At 40.8% G+C, this 18,563-nt stretch overlaps 1 protein-coding gene across 1 annotated transcript in view; it reads right to left on the bottom strand.

The window, feature by feature from the left end:
* The window catches only part of OPHN1 (oligophrenin 1), a 593,683-nt gene extending 575,589 nt beyond the window's left edge, over window positions 1-18,094 (bottom strand). The window contains exons 1-2 of the mRNA XM_047092574.1: window positions 17,519-18,094; window positions 17,221-17,378 (exon numbers count right to left, since the gene is read on the bottom strand). Of these exons, the coding sequence (XP_046948530.1) occupies window positions 17,221-17,374 (154 nt within the window). The 5' untranslated portion in view covers window positions 17,375-17,378; window positions 17,519-18,094. The remainder of the gene's footprint in view (window positions 1-17,220; window positions 17,379-17,518) is intronic.
* Between the last annotated feature and the right edge of the window lie 469 nt (window positions 18,095-18,563).

Here is an 18,563-nt window from a genome sequence, read left to right as displayed (position 1 = left end):
GAGCCCCGGAGTCTGGCTTGCAAAAGCGGAGGGGACTGACGGAGTGTGTTCCCACAGCAAGCGCGACTTAGCATCTGTGAGGTCATAAGTGAACAGCTCTGCTCAGAAATGAGGGAGGCTGGAGGACGAAGGGAGGGAGAGTTGCTGAGCCCCGCAACCACAGAGCTCAGTTTGGCAGGGAACAAAGGCGCTCCCCAGCGCCATCTCCCTCGCCCATCCCCCAGCCAAAATCCCAAAGGGAACCAGTTCCTGCCAGGAAACTTGCTCCCTCCCCACAAATACCCAACGCTGTGCATCTGCGGAGCCACCCATCCGGCAGCAGGTCTGACTCCCTCCCGCTGCCACAGGGCCCCTCCTGAAGTGGATCACCTAAGGACAAGCAAGCTAAGCCTGCCCCTCCTGCCCCCGTGCACCTTGCCTACCCACCCCAGCTAATACGCCAGATCCCCAGCACCACAAGCCTGGCAGTGTGCAAGTAGCCCAGATGGGCCACGCCACCTCACAGTGAATCCCGCCCCTAGGAGAGGGGAAGAGAAGGCACACACCAGTCTGACTGTGGCCCCAGTGGTGGGCTGGGGGCAGACATCAGGTCTGACTGCGGCTCTGCCCACCAGCTCCAGTTATACACCACAGCACAGGGGAAGTGGCCTGCAGGTCCGCACCACCCCAGGGACTATCCAAAATGACAAAACGGAAGAATTCCCCTCAGAAGAATCTCCAGGAAATAACAACAGCTAATGAACTGATCAAAAAGGATTTAAATAATATAACAGAAAGTGAATTTAGAATAATAGTCATAAAATTAATCGCTGGGCTTGAAAACAGTATAGAGGACAGCAGAGAATCTGTTGCTACAGAGATCACGGGACTAAGGAGCAGTCACTAGGAGCTGAAAAACGCTTTAAACGAAATGTAAAAAAAAATGGAAACCATAGGTGAACTAGAAGATAAAGTTACGGGAAAAGAGGAAGCTGAGAAAAAGAGAGATAAAAAATCCAGGAGTATGAGGGGAAAATTAGAGAACTAAGTGATACACTAAAAAGAAATAATATACGCATAACTGGTATCCCAGAGGAGGAAGAGAGAGGGAAAGGTGCTGAAGGGGTACTTGAAGAAATAATAGCTGAGAACTTCCCTGAACTGGGGAAGGAAAAAGGCATTGAAATCCAAGAGGCACAGAGAACTCCCTTCAGACGTACCTTGAATCGATCTTCTGCATGACATATCATAGGGAAACTGGCAAAATAAAAGGATAAAGAGAAAATTCTGAAAGCAGCAAGGGGTAAACGTGCCCTAACATATAAAGGGAGACCTATAAGACTCCTGACTGATCTCTCATTTGAAACTTGGCAGGCCAGAAAGAATTGGCATGAGATCTTTAATTTGCTGAACAGGAAAAAATATGCAACTGAGAATCCTTTATCCAGCAAGTCTCTCACTTAGAATAGAAGGAGAGATAAAGGTCTTCCCAAACAAACAAAAACTGAAGGAATTTGTCACCACTAAACCAGCCCTACAAGAGATCCTAAGGGGGATCCTGTGAGACAAAGTACCAGAGACATCACTACAAGCATAAAACATACAGACATCACAATGACTCTAAACCTGTATCTTTCTATAATAACACTGAATGTAAATGGATTAAATGCACCAACCAAAACACATAGGGTATCAGAATGGATAAAAAAACAAGACCCATCTATTTGCTGTCTACAAGAGACTCATTTTAGATCTGAGGACACCTTTAGATTGAGAGTGAGGGGATGGAGAACTATTTATCATGCTACTGGAAGCCAAAAGAAAGCTGGAGTAGCCATACTTATATCAGACAAACTAGACTTTAAATTAAAGGCTGTAACAAGAGATGAAGACGGGCATTATATATTAATTACAGGGTCTATCCATCAGGAAGAGCTAACAATTATAAATGTCTATGCGCCAAATACAGGAGCCCCCAAATATATAAAACAATTACTCATAAACAGAAGCAACCTTATTGATAAGAATGTGGTAATTGCAGGGCACTTTAACACTCCACTTACAGAAATGGATAGATCATCTAGACACATGGTCAATAAAGAAACAAGGGCCCTGAATGACACATTGGATCAGATGGACTTGACATATATTTAGAACTCTGCATCCCAAAGCAACAGAATATACTTTCTTCTTGAGTGCACATGGAACATTCTTCAAGATAGATCACATACTGGGTCACAAAACAGCCCTTCATAAGTATACAAGAATTGAAATTATACCATGCATACTTTCAGACCACAATGCTATGAAGCTTGAAATCAACCACAGGAAAAAGTCTGGAAAACCTCCAAAAGCATGAAGGTTAAAGAACACCCTACTAAAGAATGAGTGGGTCAACCAGGCAATTAGAGAAGAAATTAAAAAATATATGGAAACAAACGAAAATGAAAATACAACAATCCAAACGCTTTGGGATGCAGCAAAAGCAGTCCTGAGAGGAAAATGCATCACAATCCAGGCCTATCTCAAGAAACAAGAAAAATCCCAAATACAAAATACACCTAGGGGAAACAGAAGCAGAACAGCAAAGGCAGCCTAAACCCAGCAGAAGAAGAGAAATAATAGAGATCTAACAGAAATAAACAATATAGAATCTAAAAAAACTATAGAGCAGATCAACAAAACCAAGAGTTGGTTTTTTGAAAAAATTAACAAAATTGATAAACCTCTAGTCAGGTTCTCAAAAAGAAAAGGGAGATGACCCAAATAGATAAAATCATGAATGAAAATTGAATTATTACAACCAATCCCTCAGAGATACAAACAATTATCAGGGAATACTATGAAAAATTATATGCCAACAAATTGGACAACCTGGAAGAAATGGACAAATTCCTAAACACCCACACGCTTCCAAAACTCAATCAGGAAGAAATAGAAAGCTTGAACAGACCCATAACCAGCGAAGAAACTGAATCGGTTATCAAAAATCTCCCAACAAATAAGAGTCCAGGACCAGATGGCTTCCCAGGGGAGTTCTACCAGACGTTTAAAGCAGAGATAATACCTATCCTTCTCAAGCTATTCCAAGAAATTGAAAGGGAAGGAAAACTTCCAGACTCATTCTATGAAGCCAGTATTCCTTTGATTCCTAAACCAGACAGAGACCCAGTAAAAAAAGAGAACGACAGGCCAATATCCCTGATGAATATGGATGCAAATATTCTCAATAAGATACTAGCAAATCGAATTCAACAGCATATAAAAAGAATGATTCACCATGATCAAGTGGGATTCATTCCTGGGATGCAGGGCTGGTTCAACATTCGCAAATCAATCAACGTGATACATCACATTAACAAAAAAAAAGAGAAGAACCATATGATCCTGTCAATCGATGCAGAAAAGGCCTTTGACAAAATCCAGCACCCTTTCTTAATAAAAACCCTTGAGAAAGTCGGGATAGAAGGAACATACTTAAACATCATAAAAGGCATTTATGAAAAGCCCACAGCTAACATCATCCTCAATGGGGAAAAATGAAAGCTTTCTCCCCGAGATCAGGAACACGACAGGGATGCCCACTCTCACCGCTGGTGTTTAACATAGTGTTGGAAGTTCTAGCATCAGCAATCAGACAACAAAAGGAAATCAAAGGCATCAAAATTGGCAAAGATGAAGTCAAGCTTTCGCTTTTTGTAGATGACATGATACTACACATGGAAAATCCGATAGACCCCACCAAAAGTCTGCTAGAACTGATACATGAATTCAGCAAAGTTGCAGGATACAAAATCAATGTACAGAAATCAGTTGCATTCTTATACACTAACAACGAAGCAACAGAAAGACAAATAAAGAAACTGATCCCATTCACAATTGCACCAAGAAGCATAAAATACCTAGGAATAAATCTAACCAAAGATGTAAAGGATCTGTATGCTGAAAACTATAAAAAGCTGATGAAGGAAATTGAAGAAGATATAAAGAAATGGAAAGACATTCCCTGCTCATGGATTGGAAGAATAAATATTGTCAAAATGTCAATACTACCCAAAGCTATCTACACATTCAATGCAATCCCAATCAAAATTGCACCAGCATTCTTCTCAAAACTAGAACAAGCAATTCTAAAATTCATATGGAATCACAAAAGGCCCCGAATAGCCAAAGTAATTTTGAAGAAGAAGACCAAAGCAGGAGGCATCACAATCCCAGACTTTAGCCTCTACTACAAAGCTGTCATCATCAAGACAGCATGGTATTGGCACAAAAACAGACACACAGACCAATGGAAGAGAATAGAAACCCCAGAACTAGACCCACAAACGTATGGCCAACTCATCTTTGACAAAGCAGGAAAGAACATCCAATGGAAAAAAGTCTCTTCAACAAATGGTGCTGGGAGAACTGGACGGCAACATGCAGAAGGTTGAAACTAGACCACTTTCTCACACCATTCACAAAAATAAACTCAAAATGGATAAAGGACCTGAATGTGAGACAGGAAACCATCAAAACCCTAGAGGAGAAAGCAGGAAAAGACCTCTCTGACCTCAGCCGTAGCAATCTCTTACTCAACACATCCCCAAAGGCAAGGGAATTAAAAGCAAAAATGAACTACTGGGACCTTATGAAGATAAAAAGCTTCTGCACAGCAAAGGAAACAACCAACAAAACTAAAAGGCAACCAACGGAATGGGAAAAGATATTTGCAAATGACATATCGGACAAAGGGCTAGTATCCAAAATTACTATAAAGAGCTCACCAAACTCCACACCCGAAAAACAAATAAGCCAGTGAAGAAATGGGCAGAAAACATGAATAGACACTTCTCTAAAGAAGACATCCGGATGGCCAACAGGCACATGAAAAGATGCTCAACGTCGCTCCTCATCAGGGAAATACAAATCAAAACCACACTCAGATATCACCTCACACCAGTCAGAGTGGCCAAAATGAACAAATCAGGAGACTATAGATGCTGGAGAGGATGTGGAGAAACGGGAACCCTCTTGCACCGTTGCTGGGAATGCAAATTGGTGCAGCCACTCTGGAAAGCAGTGTGGAGGTTCCTCAGAAAATTAAAAATAGACCTACCCTATGACCCAGCAATAGCACTGCTAGGAATTTACCCAAGGGATACAGGAGGACTGATGCATAGGGGCACTTGTACCCCCAATGTTTATAGCAGCACTCTCAACAATAGCCAAATTATGGAAAGAGCCTAAATGTCCATCAACTGATCAATGGATAAAGAAATTGTGGTTTATACACACAATGGAGTACTACATGGCAATGAGAAAGAACGAAATATGGCCCTTTGTAGCAACGTGGATGGAACTGGAGAGTGTGATGCTAAGTGAAATAAGCCATACAGAGAAAGACAGATACCATATGTTTTCAGTCTTATGGGGATCCTGAGAAACTTATCAGAAACCCATGGAGGAGGGGAAGAAAAAAAAAAAAGAGGTTAGAGTGGGAGAGAGCCAAAGCATAAGAGACTGTTAAAAACTGAGAAAAAAACTGAGGGTTGATGGGGGGTGGGAGGGAGGGGAGGGTGGATGATGGGTATTGAGGAGGGCACCTTTTGGGATGAGCACTGGGTGTTGTATGGAAACCAATTTGACAATAAATTTCATATATTGAAAAATAAATAAATTAATTAAATAAAAAGAAAAATAATCTATCCCTTATTGTAAGTGGAATATTGAGGTCTCCTGCTACTATTGCTAGAGTATCTATTTCTCCCTTCAATTCTGTCCACTTTTGCTTCATGTATTTTGGAGCTCTGTTGTTAGATGCATATGTTTATAATTTTATATCTTCCTGATATATGGGCTGTGTTTACCATGATAATTGTGTTCTTTGTATATCAAAAATATTTTGTCTTAAAATCTATGTTGTCTGATATTAGTATAGCCACCACAACTCTCTTTGGTTACTGTTTGCTTGGCACATTTTGGCATCTTTTTATTCTCACCATTTGTGTCTTTCAATCCAAAATGTGTCTCTTAAAGACTGTATGTATGTATATGTGTGTGTATGTATATATAAATATATATGTACATATATGTGCACATATATACACATATATACACACATATATATACGTACATATATATACACATACATATACATACATATGAGAGAGAGTACATGCACTAGTGGGGGAGAGGCACAGGAGAGATAGAATCTGAAGTGGGCTCTATGCTCAGTGTGGAGCCCAAAGAGGGGTGCAATCCCACAACTCAGGGATAGTGACCTAAGCCAAAATCAAGAGTTGGATTTTCAACCGAGTCACCCAGACACCCAAGACAGTATATATTTTAATCAATTTATCCATTTTGCTAATCCCTGCCTTTCTATTGCAGTGCATTCCATTCACAATATAATTGCTGATAGGCAGGATTTATGTCTACCATTTATTTTATTTTCTATATGTCTTTTCTTGTTTCCTCTATTCTTCCATTACTACCTTCTTCTGTGTTAAATAGATATTGTCTATTATACTACTTTAATTCTCTTGTTGTTTCTTTCACTATATTCTTTTAGTTATTTTGTTAGTGGCTGACCTCAGGATTACAATTACCATCTTAATTTAAGACAATCTAGTTCAGATTAGTTTTAACTTAATTAGAAAGTATGCAGAAACATGCTGCCAGTATAAATGTTTCCTCTCCGCTGTATTGTCATATGTGTTACATCTTTATATATCATTAGCTCATTGACATAGTTTTATAACTATTGCATTATGCAGTTGCCATTTAAATCAGGTAGGGAAGAAAAAGAGTTACTAACAGACAGTGATACTGTCTTTTATATCTACATATATCATTAATTTACTGGTACTCTTCGTATTTATTACAGATTTGAGTTATCATTCATCATTATTTCATTTCATCCCAAAGGACTCCCATTAGTATATCTTATAGGGCAGGTGCTAGTGACAAATTCTCAGTTTTTGTTTTTGTTTATCCCAGAATGTCTTAATTTCTCCCTTGTGTTTTGAAGGATAAAGGATAGTTTTCATGAATACAGAATGCCTGGTTGCCATTATTTTTCTTTCAGCACGTTGAATGTGTCAGCCCACTGCCTTCTGGTCCCCATGATTATTTATAAGTTAACTTTTAATATTATTAAGGATCCCATTTATCTGATGAGTTACTTTTCCCTTACTTCTTTCAAGATTTGGTCTCTGGTTTTCATCTGTTTGAATATAATGTATCTAGGTATGGCTCTCTTTGAGTTTATCCTACTTGGAGTTTTTTAGCTTCCTGAATCTGGAGATTAGCGTTGTTCATCAAAGTTATGAAGGTTTGAGCGATTATTTTTTCAAGTATTCTTTCTGCTCCTTTCAATCTATCTTCTCCTGGGACTTCCATTATGCATATGTTGTACACCTGATCGTGTCCCACAGTTTCTGGGGTTCTGTTCGTTTTTCTTCATTTGTTCCCATCTTTTGCTCAAACTGGATAATCTCAATTGACATATATTCAAGTTCTACTATCCTATTTTTTTATTATTATGATTATGATTATGATTATTATAGCTCACATCTGCTATAAAGCCTCTCTAGTGAATTTTTCATCTATTTTACTTTTCAATTCCAGAATCTCACTTGTTTTTTTTATAATTTTTATCTCTTTATAATAACTCTTTGGTGATACATTGTTCTCATGCATTTCTTTAATCCTTAGACATGGTTTCCTTTAGTTCTTTGACTATGTTTATATTAGCTGATTTAATATTTTTGTCTAAATTTTAACATTTAGGCCATATTAGGGACAGTCTATACTGATTGCTTTTTTCCTGCATATAAGCCATACATTTTTGTTTTGCATGCCTAATAATTTTTTTGTTGAAAATTGGGCATTTAACACAATCTACTATGGTACCTCTAGAAATCAGATCCTGAACCCTAGGATAGCAAAAGTTGTTATCCTTGTTGTTGCTGCTGCTTTGTTTGGTGTCTTTCTTGGACTGATTATGTAATGTTTGTATTCCTTGCCACTGACATCTCTGCTTAGTTAGCTTAGTGGCCAGCTAGTGATTTTTCAGAGATCTTAAATGTCTTGAACCATTATGTCTTCCACCTTTTGCCAAGGGGCTCTATGTATATTTTGGGGCATTCCTTCAATACTCAGCCAGGCAGTTTACAACTCTGCTTCAAGTTCAGCCATTGGGAAGAAATTGGAGCCTTCTCAGGTCTTTTCTAGGCACATGCACAGCCCTGAGCATGAATGTGGCATTCTAGATTTCCAGGAATATGTCAGAGTTTTCCAAAGTCCCCGATGGGTATCTCATTCCCCATTTCTTCTTTTCATGTTTTTGGCCAGACTCTTGCTTACCCTACTGGTATTGCAGTCTCAGGCAGCTATAATGTAAAACACTCTGGGGATAGAACTTTGCACACCGAGCTAGCTATAAGTCAGGTAAAGTAAGGAGAAGCCCTGCAAATGTGGTTTTTCTAGGTAGCTTTGAGACAGGTTAAATAGTGACAAGACTCTGGGTGTGTCAGTTTTTGAGGAGCTACAAACCCAGTCTTTTCTGACAGCACAGAGCCCAACGCAGGTCCTGAACCCACAAACTGAGATCATGATCTGAGCTAAAGTCAGACACTTAACTGACTGAGCCACCTAGGTTCCCCTCTGATGTCTTTAATCTACCATTCCCTCCAAACACAATCTTTACGAAATCTTACCCCAGTGTGGCTAGAAATGTGCCTACAATGAAACACACTCTTGAGGAAGCAGAAGTTAAAAGAAGCAATGAGGTAAAGTCTTTTTAAAGGATAAACAGCTACCTGTTGTTGCCTCTAGGGTGGAGAATGGGGGAATTGAGACATAAGAGGAGGGAGAACGTTTAGCCTTTTGTACCTTTTGAATTTTGTACCATGTTCATGTGTTATCTACCAAAAAAAATTTAATATACTTATAAAAGAAGAAGGAAATAGTAGGTACTTTAAATTTTCCCTAAAGTCCACATGAGATATACATACCCTGTCTGTTTCTGAGAAAATCTCCATTAACTTGAAGAGTCTAGCTCATTATCAGAACTATTAACTACCAAGAGAGTAAAACAGGTAGCTTTGACTTCGGAGCTCTTCCTTTTCAGTTTATTCTTTTTCCTATGGACGGTTACATCCCTATGATCTAGCTCCCTTTTTTCCCCCACAAAGCCCCTCTTTTTAACGTGAAAGAATATTCATCATACCCTGAACTTCTTCATAGCTCTTCTCACAACTGTAATTAAATTATTTAAGTGAGTAATCAGATGTTTAATGTATGCTCCAAGAGGGAGAGCCCATAGCAGCCTTATCGACCATTATATTCCCAATTCCCAAGATAGTACCTGACACATATAGGTGCTTAGTAAATCCATGTTGAATTAAATTGAATTGGCTTTATATTGTGCAAGGCTTTAGCACTTGATGCAAGCCCAACAAAGCATCATGAGGACACTCTACCCCACTAGGAAAAAAAAAATTGACTCAAGATTTCCAGGGTGCTTTCCTGGTAAACCATATTTCTTTCTAGGTCTTCGTAGGCTTTAGAAATTTTCTGTAGTAGGGAGCCTGGGTGGTTCAGTCAGTTAAGTGTCCAATTCTTGATCTCAATTCAGTCATGATCTCACAGTTTTGGGTTTGTGCCCCACGTCAGGCTCTGCACTTACAACACATAGCCTGCTTGGAATTCTCTCTCCCTCTCTGCCCCAACCCCTCTCCAGCTCACTCTATCTCTGAAAATAAACTTAAAAAAAAACTCTAGAAACTTTTGTAGTAACTGATTAGAGAAACAGATGCTATATTAAACGAGTCTGAGGCTATGCTTTAAAAAGTAAGGCTACATTGGGGGCGCCTGGGTGGCTCAGTTGGTTAAGCATCCGACTTCAGCTCAGGTCATGATATCATGGGTCATGAGTTCGAGCTCTCTGCTATTGGATCATCTGTCTCCCTCTCTCTCTCTGCCCCTCCCCTATTTGTGTGCTCTTTCTCTCTCTCTCAAATAAACATTTAAAATTTTTTAAAAATAAAAATAAAAAGTGAGGCTATAAAAATGAAGCTGAAAAGTAACTTCCCTTCATCACTATTAACTTTGATTGAAAACCCTTCCTTAACAAGCAAGTCAAGCCATAATGTTCCCTACCCCATGACAGTACCATTCCCCCTCCCCAGCACAAAAAATCTTATAAATGGTCACACTGCAAGGCTGGTTTGGTTCATTTTTCCACCCTACTGCCTACAGCACTACTAGTCCAACTATTTTAGACATTGGAATTTAGTCTTCTGAGGACCCTCAGTGAACATGACAATAATGCCTCCACCAAATTCCCTTTGACACTGGTTAATATCTACTAACAGTAATATCATATGACATACCCATGACATTGATCTGACTTCGGTGAATATCTAACATAACCCCATGTGTTCCAAAGTACAAATACCACCAGCATAATGACAGGATATCTGCTGAGAATGTATATTACATCACCAACTCCTCCCTGCATACCATTACACTACACCCACCCCAAAGGGATTAAAAGCTTTGGTCACTCTCACTACAGAGCTATTCAGGACAGAACTAAAGGGCATCAGGTTGACATCTTTCAAGAAGCATTCATCAAGAAGATAATCAGAGGGCACCTGGGTGGCTCAATTGGTTAAACATCTGACTTAGCTCAGGTCATGATCTCATGGTTCATGAGTTTGAGCCCCACATCGTGCTCTGTGCTGAAAGCTCAGAGGCTGGATCCTGCTTTGAATTCTGTGTCTCCCTCTCTCTCTGCCCCTCCCCCACTCACACAGTCTCTACTTCAAAAATAAATATTTAAAAAAAGAAGATAGTCAGATAAGTTAACATGATTCAAGTCATCTATGCATACTGGACATATCAGTTTGATTTTCCCCTTGCCTGCTCATCCAGAATAAAGATTATTTGGCTCTAAAGTTTATAACAGAACCAATTTAGGTTGCTTGACTATTTGAGCAAGATAGGTACAGCCCAGAAAGTAGAGAACGATAAAACCAAGAGGAACTCTAAAGCTTACTGACCCAAACTCCAATTTTAAAAATGGGAAAACTCTGGCTCACAAAGCTAAAGATGTATTCAATACCATACGGCAAACTAGTGACAGAGTTGGAACTAGCAACCAGGTTATTTCTGTGTCAAGGTAGAGATGGCTCCACTAAGGATATTCAAGATCAAATTTGCCTCAAAGATGGAATCAACCCATCCTTCCAGGAAAGCACTTATCACATAGGTGCCCCAGTTGTCAAAGCAAGAGCTGAACAAGCACCCCCAAAAGGTTTACCTTACTATAAACATCTAAAACTCTTGTCTTTAAAAGTATAGGATATAAGAAAGTAATATTTTTTTTAAATTTAAGACTAGGTTATAAAACCTATACAAATTATATTATTTCTATTTATCAACCTAATGTACATTTTTAGTACAGAATGCATCTTTTGCATTCTTTTAAAACATAAGTTTTCATTAGTCCTAGACAGCCTATGTATGTGTGGTTGTACATGTATATGGGTGGGCTTAGGGAAATTATTTTTTTTTTCTGACATCTGTTTTATATATACAAACATACATAAAGTATGTTATCCTTGGTTTTTGAAAGACTAATATTTTTGTTTAATTTTTTCTATTTAAATACTGACATGTACATTAAAATAATGTGAAAATTTACATAGGGATAAAATAACTTCCTATAATTGGGTTAGTCATTCCTTTCCCAAATGATTAAACTACAATATGCGATGCAAAAAAAAAAAAAGTCATGGAATGTTAGAGCTGAAAGTGAGCTTATAGATCTCCTGCCTACCCCTACCTTTGTAAAGCTGCAGACCTGGGGCCCCAGCAAAATGACTTCCCAAGGTCACAGACCCCATTGGTAAGAGAACCATACCCAACTATCTAGTCATCATGTCTAGAGTTTTTTCCCATTATACTATCATTCTGCCTCTGCTCATTTGCAAACAGTGGCCAGTAGTCCTTCCCCCAGAGAAGTCTCTATCTGGAGACTATTGTCTTTCATTTCCCTAGCCCATTAGTGTCCAAGACTCATAGACTAATAGAGTTAGATCATCTAGCTCTGGAGTTGCAACCTGATTAAATACAGGCTGTGGATGTATTTTATCACATTTTTTTTTAAAAAAAGAAGGTAAAGTCCATTTGAAAGGGGTGATATTTTACCCCAATCACTCCAGTCCTATTAACCCATGTCCAACAGCTTTATACTTTTCTGTTTTCTCCTTGGCCTCTGACCACATTTGAGCCTATGATCCCTGAATCCAGATCGGGCATAATTAACAGCACACCAAGGTAAACCTAGTTGATGGAAATGTGAAATATGGCATTATGTTCTACCATTAGCTATTTTCAGTGCCTTACCAATAAAAATCCATTTGGGGTTTTTAGGTTAACTAGTTATATCAAAGGTCTGCCAACTACCACCAGTGAGACAAACCCAACCTGCTGCCTGTTTTTGTTTGCCCCCCCACCCAGCTGAGCTGAGAATGATTTTTCTATTTTTAAATAGTTGAAAAATTCAAAAGAAGAATATTTCATGACATATGAAAATTAACTGAAACTCATGTATCAATGTCAATAAATAAAGTTGTATTAGACCACAACCACTTTCATTTCATGTACATATTATCTATGGTTGCTTTTTCATGACAATGGCAGTTAAGTAATTTCCACAGAAACTGTATGGCCTGCAAAGCCTAAAATATGACTCTTTACATGGGGTGCCTGGGTGGCTCAGTCACTTGAGTGTCCGACGTTGGCTCAGGTCATCATCTCGAGGGTTGGGGGTTTGAGCCCCGCATTGGGCTCTGTGCTGACAGCTCGAAGCCTGGAGCCTGCTTTGGATTCCGTGTCTCTCCCTCTCTCTGTCCTACCCCACTCATGATCTCTCTCTCTCTTTCTCTCTCTCGCTTCTCTCTCCCTCTCTCTCTCAAAAATAAATAAGCATTAAAAAAATTTTTAGGGGCGCTGGGTGGCTCAGTCTGTTGGGCGTCCGACTTCAGCTCAAGTCATGATCTCACAGTTCCTGAGTTCGAGCCCCACACCAGGCTTTGTGCTGACAACTCAGAGCCTGGAGTCTGCTTCAGAATCTGTGTCTCCCTCTCTCTCAGCCCCTCCCCCACTCTCACTCTCTTTCTCAAAAATAATGAACATTAAAAAATTTTTTAAATAATTTTTTTTCAAATATGGCCCTTTATAGAAGAGGCCTTCTGACCCCTGAGCTATATCAAAGAGAATTTAAAGCTGCCAATTAACTTCTAAAAGTCACAAATATCTGTGTGGAGTTGCTCGCACCCTACATGTCACGCTCAGATGAATCTTCCTAAAGCACAGCTCGAACCATGCCTCTTTCCTACCAAAAACATCTTTATGCTATCTACAAAGGAAAATCTGAAGTACTTAATAGGTTCCTGCACAGTCAAGTCCTCAACCTTCTATTCCAACCTCATTTCCCAAAACTCCTTCCTGCACCCTACATATTGCAGATGACTTGAATTATCTGCTGGCCCTTTACATTCTTTATATCATTCCTACTACAAGAAATCCTTGCCCTGAATACAGTCCAACACAGCAAAATAAGCAGGGCCTTTAGAGTCAGGTCTGGGTTCTAATTCAGACTTTTGCCCCTTTTAGTTGAGAAAGTTACTTAATACCTCAGAACTTCAGTTTTCTCATCTATAAAATGGGAATATAATCCTTACCTCATAAGCTGTTATGATATTTTAATGCCTGGCACATGGGAACAGTTAAACAAGCAATAAGTGTTATTAATTCTGCCCAATTCCAATGCTACTTCCTCCTTTACTTTTCCTTGTCCTCCCACCAAGAAATAAGCTCTCCTGCTAGTGTCATGTGCCACAGTAGCCACCTGTTCCACTCTTATGACTCTGATCCATATCTATGATATACATGATAGTGAACTCTACCCATGTCTTGTCTCTCCTACTAGTCTAGGAACTCTCTCATGGCAGGATCCATCTATGACTTACTCTGCCGCACCTGTGATAGCCCTGAGAACACTGGCTTGAATACAGTATGGGCACAAGTATTTACTGAATGAATGGTATGTGTTCAGTGAACTATATATAGCATTTATTAAGTGTATTCTATTGCACTGTGATATAAGAAGGAACCACATCACTTGTTCTGAATAATACCTAGTGTGAGTGCTTAGAAAATATTCAAACATCAGGGACCAAACTCCCAACAGAAAAACAAAGGACAAACAGAAAAGCAGGAAATACATTCACCTTTCAGTGATGGTGTTTTTATTTTCCATTAGTTTATGTTATAATCATCATCTTGTACTCCAACAATTATAAATAGATCACATTTAAAGGGGGGAAATAAACCACTTCCCCAAGGGAGAAACGGTGAGTATTATTCATAACATCAATGACCTATGAGTACAAAAGTAAATGTAAATATTCAAAAGGGACCTACATTTAATGAATAAATCATCACAAACAGTTGTGACTAAAACCTCATCTGGAGCTCTGTACAAAATCAGACACAAGCAGAATAAACATAGAAATCAAGTTCCACCCAGGTTAACAACTCTAACAAAAACTGCAACTAGTTTTTGCAGCACAATGCACCAAGTTTCATTGGTTCCTAGGAACACTAGCCATTTGATCTGATAGTCAGTTTAGTAAGTTAAATATAAAGGTGTCTATAATTCTTCATGACTTTAATGCCAGACTCCAACTGCCAAAACAAATCCCCACATATGAATACAAAATTAACTGCTGACATGCCAATCAATGAAGGGAGTGACATTTTCCAATAAGATGATAGCAAAAAATATGCTTCCAACTACTTCTGCTTATGCATTTCCCTTCAGAAACCTCACTAAAAATACACATTCACCAGCAGATACATTATTAGCCTAAAGACATGTTATCAACAACTTCCAATGCTTAGCTGTTTCCATTTACAAAACACTTTCATAATCTATTTACTCCCTTGAGTCTCACCACAACCCTGTGAGGTGGGTATAATTCCCCCCATTTAACAGATAAAGTCAGCAATTTGTACCATCTTATCCCAAGATGGTGAAGCCAGGTCTTCTAACTCCAGCTCCGGTGTTCTCTTTTCCTATTTCCTCCACACAAAGCAAAAGTATACCTTTGTTTTGCTTCCCCACTTATTCTCAGAAAGCTAGCACAGTGTGAGGAAGTAGAGTGGGAGTATCAACATTACTGTGGTCAAGACAGCAGGAAACATCCCGCTTGTGCCTCTACCTAATCATGTTTTTAGAATCGTGCAACTTAAAGGAAAGAAATGGAGTGTGGGTTAGCTGCTTTGTTTTATTTCCTACCTGTCCTATTTTGGCTTTCTATGTATATTCACAAACAGAAAACCACCCTGAATATCCAGAAGCCCCATGGGCCAAAATGATTTCTTGGATCTTCTACCCATCTGCAAAAGTTTAGGCCTGCATAATTATTGACTCTTACCACTCTTAGTCTCAGAAAAGAAGGAAGGAATAAAAACCATGACTTGCCCGTAGCTTACAAAAATTTGCCCTTCCTCAAATGTTTTATTGCACTGTTTATTTTTTCTTAAAAATCTGAATCTCTCTGCTGTGCCTTAGCAGGTCACTTTTTAGCACAAACACTTTCTGCTTAGCATACACTTCTCAAAACCATCCCCTTCCTGGGGCTTATGACAAGCTATATTTGACTGCAGAGGCTACACCAAGCAGTTTATCACAGTAAGTAATTTTTTTTAATCCAAATATTCTCCTCTTTCCTTTTTAATGAGCCCTCAACCTTTCTAACTACTTTTGTGGTATAACCTGCATACCTTTAACCTCTCAATAAATTTGATTAAGTGGCAACATACTCCAAAAGCTGGCCTAGAAGTCTCTAAGGATCAGTATTTCAAAATACCCCATCTTTAAGGTGCTGCCAAGAGTGTGCTCTTATTTAGACCACAATAATACAAAGCGTTAAATAATCAAGCTCAATCAAGTGACTGGCAGGAACTTGGACAATTCATATATTCTGACCAAATGTGCAGACAACACCAGCAGTGAAAGCGGACTCCCAGGAGCAAATCAGTAAGAGCTGCATAAAAAAGCAGTTACCACTGCCTTTCTCCCTGTTCTTCATTGGCTGTATTTGCCTCAAAGGAGGTCACCACACTGGACTTAGACACAGTCTTTTGGGGATAAATCCATTCAGAAAAAAGTTATAAATATATAGGACATATTTACAAGTAACTCTGACCAGTGACTTTATTTTTCGCAGTCATTTTTCAGCCAAGAAGGGAAAAAATGATCACTCCACCCAATCACTGCCCCCCATTCTTCTGGGTACACTCTGGCACAAAAGGCTAGCTTGCTTGCACTCCTGTCAGGAATGTTTATTATTCTTTCTCTTACTCTAAGTCTTCTGCCAACTAGCAGAAATAAAAACTCCACAAGTAGGGAAAGGGGGTAGGGTCCCACAGCTGTTAGCTGTGACCACTGGGAAAGCTAAGTTAGGTGAGATTCCTGCAGACCAGTGGCTCTTAACCCTGGCCCTATAATATGCTCCTTGGGGGGGCTGGGATCCTTGTGTCAGGTGCTAGGCAGGTCTTTATTTCACCCCCAAGCAAAATGCAGTGGAATGTGAGGCCATCCAATAATTCTGAGCTTAGACTGACTTTGACCAAAACCTTAGCTCAGTAACTTAAAAAAAAAAAATCACTGGGGCAAGGGTGCTTTCCTTAGAAAACAAGTTGAGATAGGGAATTTTTTTCTGCCCCCATCTGTATCTGTAGCGACTACGGGCTGGGACAAATCATTACTCAAGCTGCCGGCCTCAATCCCCTCCTCTCTAGGAGGTGCTAGGGGCAGTTCCTTGGTCAGCTTAGATGTCTCCTTACCCAACATGTCTGACAGTACAGGCAAATTGCCCCCTCGGAACAACCTGCCAAGTAAGAATAGGTGCAGAGTAAGAGATTCCTTGGCACAGGTACAGATCCTGTCTTATAAGGTCAAGGCCACTAAAGGGAAAGGCCCAAAGTTCTAGTTACAGCCACCACCTTCCACTTCTACTGACCCCACTGCCGAAGTGTTCAGAAACCCATTCGCCTAAGAGAACAGGATTGGGAATCACCCTGAATCTTCCCTTTCCCTGTAGTGTCGAAGAGCTTAAAGGCCAGAGTCACTGGCTCAAGGAAACGGCTCATCCATCGAAGCCTTCCACTTACTTCTCATTGCGCTGATAAGCGCGTTGCCATCTTTGATCACGTCCTTAATGAATTTATTGGTCCTCTCCAGCTCCAGCTCATAACACTTGAGCCTCTCGCGGAAATCAGGGCTGTCCAGGTAGCAGTCGCTGAACTCCAGCGGGGGGTGCCCCATGGTTCTGATGGCGAGGGTTGAAAGAGAAGAAAGACACAAAGACCAAGAGCATCAGCGACACAGTAGAGGGGAGTAGATGGGAAAGATTGAGTGTGGGTCCCGCCTGGGAAATTCTTAGCCTCCCTCCCTTTGGAGGACAGGTACCTGTTCGGTTGAGATTCCCGGGTAGAGCCGGCTGGCCTGTACCGGAAGCGGGAGGCCGGCAATTGCTTCAGGTGACACGCAAAGCAAACTAATGCGGTCCGACCCGGGCTGGCTTCTTTTGCCTAGCAAGCAGCATGCCCCCAAGGCATTGCCTCCCCAGACAGGCGGCCCAGCTTGCCCCCGGAGAGCAGCGGGATCCTTCCAGAGCAACTGCAAACGTGACACTTCTGCCCGCCCAGGGTGTAGGCTGTGGTGAGCGCTGGGGCTGGAACTCTCCTCTCCTCGCTCCTTGTTCCCGAGCTAGCTGAAGATTTCCTTTGCCGAACTCCGCGGGCAGCCCTGATTGTACTGTCCCCTCCCCCTTCTTAAAGCCAGGGCTGCCGCCCAGCCCCAGCGAACCCTTGTGCCGAGCCTCAGCACTCCGGCTCCTTCTCCAACTGTTCTCCACGCACCCTGGGATTGCGTTACCAAAGTGTTCTTGCTCCCAAGAGTTCTTCTTGGTCCAAGGGAGCCAGCCTGCTGTTCTGTTAGTCTCCGGACGGGTTAAGCCTAGGAGGCAATAAAACGTAGCCTTCCACCCTAGACATCCGAGAGGGAAGAGGAGGGCGATATCACTACGCACAATAGCTGCAGTAGCCCGGCGCTTCCCTACGGAAACTGGGGAGCCGCGGGCGCCCTGGGACTCCAGCTGGAAAGCATGGCGGCCTGGGAGATGTAGTCTTTCCGTTTCTCGTCCCATGACTCCTCCCTGCGATCTCCGCACCACTCAGCCAGGGCGGCGGCTCTCAAAGCAAGACTTTCCCAGCCTGCCCCAGGTTCATTCCTCAAGCCCAGGCTCGAGGGGCAAGTGCGCTGCTCTGGAGCTTCTAAGTGGAAAGTTTCCAAAAAGAGCGAGAGAACAGGGAGGCATCAATGGTGGGAGGCCATCTCTCACTTCCCATTACTTGGCTGTATTTTTTTTCCCTTGCTCTTTTCACCCTCCCTCTGAGGAAGCAAGTTCTTTTCCTCTTCCCTTGCCCATTTTTCTTGGTTCTAGTGTTCTAAT

This window comes from Lynx rufus, unplaced genomic scaffold, assembly GCF_022079265.1.
Source record: "Lynx rufus isolate CCGP_SWC_20201006 ecotype Redwood Valley unplaced genomic scaffold, mLynRuf1.p SCAF_30, whole genome shotgun sequence".
Classification (NCBI taxonomy): Eukaryota; Metazoa; Chordata; class Mammalia; order Carnivora; family Felidae; genus Lynx; species Lynx rufus.
Note: the sequence above shows the minus strand (reverse complement) of the source record. Positions and strands in the feature narration are given on the sequence as shown.